We start from the raw sequence: 8,287 nt of genomic DNA on the forward strand, positions 1-8,287 counted from the left end.
AAGATGTGCGGGTTAGGTGGGCTGGCCGTGCTAAATTGCTCCTTAATGTCAGGGGGGCTAGCAGGGTAAAGACATGGGGTTACGGGTGCTCCGGTTTCCTCCCACAGTCTGAAAGACGTGCTGGTTAGGTACATTGACCCGAACAGGCGTCGGAGTGTGGCGACTAGGGGAATTTCACAGTAACTTCATTGCAGTGTTAATGTAAGCCTTACATGTGACACTAATAAAATAAACTTTTAACTTTGGGGTATAGAGTATAAAAGCTGGAGTCTGATGATGCAGCTGTATAGAACGCTGGTTAGGCCACATTTGGAGTACTGCATCCAGTTCTGGTCGCCGCACTACCAGAAGGACGTGGAGGCGTTAGAGAGAGTGCAGAGAAGGTTTACCAGGATGCTGCCTGGTATGGAGGGTCTTAGCTATGAGGAGAGATTGGGTAAACTGGGCTTGTTCTCCCTGGAAAGACGGAGAATGAGGGGAGATCTAATAGAGGTGTACAAGATTATGAAGGGGATAGATAGGGTGAACGGTGGGAAGCTTTTTCCCAGATCAGAAGTGACGTTCACGAGGGGTCACGGGCTCAAGGTGAGAGGGGCGAAGTATAACTCAGATATTAGAGGGATGTTTTTTACACAGAGGGTGGTGGGGGCCTGGAATGCGCTGCCAAGTAGGGTGGTGGAGGCAGGCACGCTGACATCGTTTAAGACTTACCTGGATAGTCACATGAGCAGCCTGGGAATGGAGGGATACAAACGATTGGTCTAGTTGGACCAAGGGGCGGCACAGGCTTGGAGGGCCGAAGGGCCTGTTTCCTGTGCTGTACTGTTCTTTGTTCTTTGTTTGCAAGTAGCGAATGATTACGAGGGAGTCAACTGGAGCAGTTGCAAGTCGCAATGACCGAGCTATTCTTGAGCTTTGCGAGTGTTTTCGGGACTGCACTCATTCAGGCAACTGGAGAGTGTTCCATCACACTCTTGACCTGTGTCTTGTAGATGGCGGACAGGCTTCGGGGAGTCAGGAGGAGCCACTTGCTGCAGAATTCCCAGACTCTGACCTGCCCCTTCTAGCCACAGAATTTATGTGGTTGGTTCTGTTCAGTTTTCTGGTCAGTGATGACCCCCCAGGATGTTGATGGTGGGGGGGGAGAGGAATTCAGCAATGGCAATGTCATCAAATGCCAAGGGACGGTTGTTAGACTTCCCCTTGTCGGTGGTCACTGCTGCGCATCTGCCACATTCCAGCCTGAATGTTGTCCAGGTCTTACCGCACACGAACACAGTTTCAGTATCAGAATTTCAGCAAATGGTGCTGAACATTGCACAATCATGAATGAATATCCCCATTTCTGATCTTATAATCGAGGGAAGGTCATTGATGAAGCAGCTAAACATGGTTGGGCCGAGGACACTATCCTGAGGGATCCCTGCTGTGATGTCCTGGGACTGACGTGGCTGATCTGATTTGATTTATTGTCACATATATTAGCATACAGTGAAAAGTATTGTTTCTTGCGCACTATACAGACAAAGCATACCGTTCAGAGAGAAGGAAAGGAGAGAGTGCAGGATGTCGTGTTATAGACATAGTTAGGGTGTAGAGAAAGATCAACTTAGTGCAAGGTAGGTCCATTCAAAAGTCTGATGGCAGCAGGGAAGAAGCTGTTCTTGAGTCGGTTGGGACGTGGCCTCAGACTTTTGTGTCTTTTTCCCAACAGCAGAAGGTGGAAGAGAGAATGTCCGGGGTGCGTGGGGTCCTTAATTATGCTGGCTGCTTTTCCGAGGCAGCAGGAAGTGTAGACACAGTCAATGGATGGGAAACTGGTTTGCATGATGGATTGGGTCCCTAGGCCCCTGGCGCTGTGAGGCAGCAGTGCTAACCACTGTGCCGCCCTGTTTACCCAAAGACCACCTGGAATCATAGAATATATCTTATATATTTGTGACCTTAGCCTTTTGTATCTTTTTCCCGACAGAAGAAGGTGGAAGAGAGAGTGTCCGGGGTGCGTGGGGTCCTTAATTATGCTGGCTGCTTTGCCGAGGCAGTGGGAAGTGTAGACAGAGTCAATGGATGGGAGGCTGGCTTGAGTGATGGTCTGGGTTACGTTCACGATCCTTTGTAGTTTCTTGCGGTCTTGGGCAGAGCAGGAGCCATACCAAGCTGTAATACAACCAGAAAGAATGCCTTCTGTGGTGCATCTGTAAAAGTTGGTGAGGATCGTAGCTGACATGCCAAATTTCCTTAGTCTTCTGAGAAAGTAGAGGTGTTGGTGGACTGGCTTTCAGCTATACTACAACCATCTTCCTTTGTGCTAGGCATGTGTACGGCCAGCAGAAAGTGCTCCTCCTGACTCCCATTGACTCCAGTTTTCCTGGGGCTTCTTGATGCCACACTCAACTAAATGCTGCCTTGATGTTTAGGGCCGTCATTCTCACCTCACCAATTCAGCTCTTTTGTCCATGTTTTGGCTCTGGAGCCGACAGAACCCAAGCACCATCTAACCTGCACATCATTGGACTGTGGGAGGAAACCGAGCACCCGGAGGAAATCGATGCAGACACTGAATGTGCAAACATTCAGTGACCCAAGGCTGGAATTGAACCTGGGTTCCTGGCGCTGTGAGGCAGCAGTGCTAACCACTGTGCCGCCCCATGGACTGCCACTTTTGACTTAACGTTAGTGATTTTAATTAGGGAAAGATGGCAGTCCATTTGAAAGGTCCCACAGACAGTGAATGCAATGAATGACCCAATAATTAGTTCTTTGAGAAGTTGACCAAAGAGGTGGATGAGGATAAAGCAGTTGATGTAGTGTATATGGATTTCAATAAAGCGTTTGATAAGGTTTCCCACAGTAAGCTATTGCAGAAAATACGGACGCATGGGATTGAGAGTGATTTAGTGGTTTGGATCAGGAATTGGCTAGCTGTAAGAAGACAGAGGGTGGTGGTTGATGGGAAATGTTCATCCTGGAGTTCAGTTACTAGTGGTGTACCGCAAGGATCTGTTTTGGGGCCACTGCTGTTTGTCATTTTTATAAATGACCTGGATGAGGGCGTAGAAGGATGGGTTAGTAAATTTGCGGATGACACTAAAGTCGGAGGAGTTGTGGACAGTGCGGAAGGATGTTGCAGGCTTCAGAGGGACATAGATAAGCTGCAGAGCTGGGCTGAGAGGTGGCAAATGGAGTTTAATGCGGAAAAGTGTGAGGTGATTCACTTTGGAAGGAGTAACAGGAATACAGAGTACTGGGCTAATGGTAAGATACTTGGTAGTGTGGATGAGCAGAGTGATCTCAGTGTCCATGTGCATAGATCCCTGAAAGTTGGCACCCAGGTTGATAGGGTTGTTAAGAAGGCATACGGTGTGTTAGCTTTTATTGGTAAAGGGATTGAGTTTCGGAGCCATGAGGTCGTGTTGCAGCTGTACAAAACTCTAGTGCGGCCGCTCTTGGAGTATTGCATACAGTTCTGGTCGCCGCATTATAGGAAGGATGTGGAAGCATTGGAAAGGGTGCAGAGGAGATTTACCAGGATGTTGCCTGGTATGGTGGGAAGGTCTTATGAGGAAAGGCTGAGGGACTTGAGACTGTTTTTGTTAGAGAGAAGAAGGTTAAGAGGTGACTTAATAGAGGCATACAAGATGATCAGAGGATTAGATAGGGTGGACAGTGAGAGCCTTTTTCCTCGGATGATGATAGCTAGCACGAGGGGACATAGCTTTAAATTGAGGGGTGATAGATATAGGACAGATGTCAGAGGTAGGTTCTTTACTCAGAGAGTAGTAAGGACGTGGAATGCCCTGCCTGCAACAGTAGTGGACTCGCCAACATTAAGAGCATTCAAATGGTCATGGAATAAACATATGGATGATATTGGAATAGTGTCGGTTAGATGGGCTTTAGATTGGTTTCACAGGTCAGCGCAACATCGAGGGCCGAAGGGCCTGTACTGCGCTGTAATGTTCTATGTTCTATTATCTACACTCTGCCTGAGATGCCATTATCAAGATGAGACATTAAAACTGAGGCTTGGTCAGCTGTCTTAAAGTTTAAAGTTTATTTATTAGTGTCACAAGTAAGGCTTACATTAACACTGCAATGAAGTTACTGTGAAAATCCTCTAGTCGCCACACTCCGGCACCTGTTCGGGTACACTGAGGGAGAATTTAGCACGGCCATTGCACCCTAACCAGCACGTCTTTCGGACTGTGGGAGGAAACCCACGCAGACACGGGGAGAATGTGCGAACTCCACATAGACAGTGACCCAAGCCGGGAACTGAACCCGGGTTCCTGCACCGTGAGGCAGCAGTGCTCACTACTGTGCCGCCCTTCTCTTGGGATATATAAGATCACTCTGCCTCTCTTTCAGAAAAGCAGCCAAGGTTCCTCCAGTCACCTGGCCTAACCCTCAGTTAACATCACGAAATCCGATGGCCAGGTTGTTAACACGTTGCTGTTTCTGGGGGCTTGCTGTGCACAAATTGGTTGCCACATTTCCATGACAACAGTGATCACATTTTGGAAGCACATAACATGCTGTAAAGTGTTTTCCATGTCCTGAGATTGTTAAAGGCGCTACAGAAATGCAAGTCTCACTTGAGGGGGTATGAATATACAGATGGCCACTCAGACCTTCGAGCCTGCTCCACCATTCAATAAGATCATGGCCAATATGACTGTAACCTCAACCCACATTCCTGCCAACCCCCCCCGATAACCTTTCACCCCCTTCATAGAATCATGGAATCCCTACTGTGCAGAAGGAGGCCATTCAATCCATCGATCCTGCACCAACTCTCCGACAACAATCCCACCCAGACCCTATCCCTGTGACCCCACATATTTACCCCACTAATCCCCCTAACCTGCACATCTTTAGACACTAAGGGGCAATTTAGCACAGCCAATGCACCGTAACCAGCACGTCTTTGGGACTGAGAGAAGAAACCGGAGCACTCGGAGGAAACCCACGCAGACACGGGGAGAATGTGCAAACTCCACACAGACAGTCACCCAAGGCGTAGAATTGAACCCAGATCCCTGGCACTGGGAGGCAGCAGTGTGCCACCATGCCACCCTTGTTAATCCATAATCTATCTGGCCCTGCCTTAAAAATATTCAAAGACTCTGCTTCCACTGCCTTCTGCGCAATATTGAGTGGGTCACTGAGACAGACGACATTTTCTTCCAATAATGTCAACCACACAGACAGGACCTCATGGAGCCATTAGGACACATTCAGCTCAATGCTGACTCTCTGTAGACCAATACAATCGTGTCCCATTTCTCCCACTCTAACCCACTGACTTTATTTCCTTCAAGTGCCCATCCAATTTCCTTTCAAAATAACTGCTGTCTTCACTTCCACCTCTCTGGTGACCAACCGTCCCATATTTGAGGCGCTTGGCCCATGTTCCAGGTTGCTGGAATGTTGCCATTCCCAAATTTCTGACCCATGACATTCAGTCAATTATGGAAAGGAATGGCGCTGCTTCCCCACCCCCGTCCAATGGCCCTCCATCGCAGGTTTGCCAAATCACCCTCGGCCGACTCTCATTGGTTTGCCAACATCCCGTTTCCCTCCCTCCCCAAACCAGTTGTAAGGTCCACCTTTCAAAATTTTTCCCTTATTCTCCTCTCCCCAAAGAGTTTGTCTCCTTGGTGGCAGAGAGCTCCAGATCATTATAACCCACTGCGTAAAGAAGCTTTTTATGTAGTTTTGTCAGTATGCAGCCTCAAAGGGCCCAAGGGCCCATTCTGTACTGTAAGGGAGGCACTTACAGCACTGCTGTCTCAGTGCCAGGGACCCGGGTTCAATTCTGGCCTTTGGTGACTGTCTGTGTGGGGTTTGCACGTTCTCCCTGTGTGTGCGTGGGTTTCCTTCGGGTGCTCCGGTTTCCTCCCACAGTGCAAAGATGTGCAGGTTAGATGGATTGGCCATGCTAAATTGCTCCTTAGTGTCCAAAGATGTGCAGGTTAGGTGGATTGACCATGCTAAATTGCCCCTTAGTTGATTTATTATTTATTAGTGTCACAAGGAGGCTTACAATAACACTGCAATGAAGTTACTGTGAAAATCCCCTAATCGCCACACTCTGGCACCTGTCCGGGTACACTGAGGGAGAATTTAGCACCTAACCAGCACATCTTTCAGACTATGGGGGGGAAACAGGAGCACCCGGAGGAAACCCAAGCCGACATGGGGAGAACATGCAGACTCCGCACAGACATTGACCCAAGTTGGGAATCAAAGCCGGGTCCCTGGAGCTGTAAGGCTGCAGTGCTAGCCACCATGCCAATGGATTAGCCATGATAAATTGCCCCTTAGTGTCCAAAGACATGCCGGTAAGGTGGATTGGCCATATTAAACTCATAGAATCCCTACAGTGCAGGAGGAGGCTATTTGGCCCATCGAGTCTGCACCGACCACAATCTTACCCAGGCCCTATTCATGTAACCCCACATATTCACCCTACTAATCCCCCTGACACTAGGGTCATAGAATAGAATCATAGAATCGACAGTGCAGAAGGCAGCCATTTGGCCCATCATGCCTGCACTGACAACAATCACGCCCAGGACCCATCTCTGTAACCCCAAGTATTTACCCTCCTAATCTCCCTGACACCAAGGGGCAATTTATCATGGCTAATCAACCTAACCCGCACACCTTCGGACTGTGGGAGGAAACCGGAGCACCCGGAGGAAACCCATGCCGACACGGGGAGAATGTGCAAACTCGACACAAACAGTGACCCAAGGCCAGAATTGAACCCAGGTCCCTGGTGTTGTGAGGCAGCACTGCTAACCATTGTGCCACCGTGCCGCCCTTAGTGCCCCAAGATGTGCAGGTTAGGTGGATTGATTTGATTTGATTTATTATTATCACATGTATTAACATACAGTGAAAAGTATTGTTTCTTGCGCGCTATACCGACAAAACATATCGTTTGTAGAGAAGGAAATGAGAGAGTGCAGAATGTAGTGTTACAGTCATAGCTAGGGTGTAGAGAAAGATCAACTTAATGCGAGGTAAGTCCATTCAAAAGTCTGACGGCAGCAGGGAAGAAGCTGTTCTTGAGTCGGTTGGTACGTGACCTCAGACTTTTGTATCTTTTTCCTGATGGAAGAAGGTGGAAGCATGAATGTTCGGGGTGCGTGGGGTCATTAATTATGCTGGCTGCTTTGCTGAGGCAGCGGGAAGTGTAGACAGTGTCAATGGACGGGAGGCTATGGTAAATGTGCAGGGTTTCACGAGTGGGAAGGGGTGGGCCTGGGTAAGATGTTCTTTCAAAGAGTCGGTACGGACTCAATGGGCCGAATAGCCTCTTGCTGCTCTGTAGGGATTCTGTAACTATGATGCTAACAACATACCCCACCCCAGTGTCTTTTTCCACCTTAATCTTCCTTCCCTTGTCCTTATGCCATGAGTTAATGGCTTTTCCTTCTCTATAACAATCCTTGCTGCATTGAAATATCAGCCCAGCTTCGAAGGCAAACCCACCTCAGCAATAGTCCACACAAACCCCGCCCCCTTCCTCATATTGGACACTCCTCGATGCATCTAAATATTGAGCTCTTCCTATTGGTCGCTCCCACTGTCAGTCACCACATAGTAGTCCCACCCCCGTTATCCCATTGGTCCATCCAGCTGTCAATCGGTACCTATTGGGCCCGCCCCCTCTTTCCCATGCCCCATTGGCCCCTCCAGCTGTCAATCACCCAGCGCCCCCTCCGATTGGCTAGACGGATAACAGTCCCCCCGGATTAAATGAGAAAAGATTTATTAATTTTTTTCCTAAAAAGGCGACAGACATCCCGCCCTCGGCGGCCGCAACCCGGCGAAGCAGCACCGCGGCCGACTGAGGGGCTTGCCGCGGCCGCCATTCCCGCTCTCACCTCTCTCCAGCGACAGAGACTCAGCCAGCGCCGCCATGGTGAAGCCGGTGTCACCTGACCGGCAACCATGGGGGAGCACGTGACCTCCCCCAGCAACGGCGCGGCCCCACCCGCTGGGGGGGGCGGGGCCCAGGAGCGTGGGCGGAGCCGGGGAGCGGAGCCGGGGGGGCGGAGGCGGGGGCGGAGGCGGGGAGCGGAGGCGGGGGCGGAGCCGGGGAGCGGAGGCGGGGGCGGAGCCGGGGAGCGGAGGCGGGGGCGGAGCCGGGGAGCGGAGGCGGGGGCGGGGCCGGGGAGCGGAGGCGGGGGCGGGGCCGGGGAGCGGAGGCGGGGGCGGGGCCGAGGTGCGGAGGCGGGGCCGAGGAGCGGGGGCGGGGCCGAGGAGCGGGGGC

General features: G+C 50.5%; 1 protein-coding gene across 1 annotated transcript in view; it reads right to left on the minus strand.

The window, feature by feature from the left end:
* Positions 1 to 7,959, minus strand: part of lin7b (lin-7 homolog B (C. elegans)) — a 24,655-nt gene extending 16,696 nt beyond the window's left edge. Inside the window, exon 1 of the mRNA XM_078237278.1 lies at positions 7,899 to 7,959. Coding sequence (XP_078093404.1) covers positions 7,899 to 7,935 — 37 coding nt within the window. The 5' untranslated portion in view covers positions 7,936 to 7,959. The remainder of the gene's footprint in view (positions 1 to 7,898) is intronic.
* Positions 7,960 to 8,287: the final 328 nt, after the last annotated feature.

Source organism: Mustelus asterias, chromosome 21, assembly GCF_964213995.1.
Source record: "Mustelus asterias chromosome 21, sMusAst1.hap1.1, whole genome shotgun sequence".
NCBI lineage: Eukaryota > Metazoa > Chordata > Chondrichthyes > Carcharhiniformes > Triakidae > Mustelus > Mustelus asterias.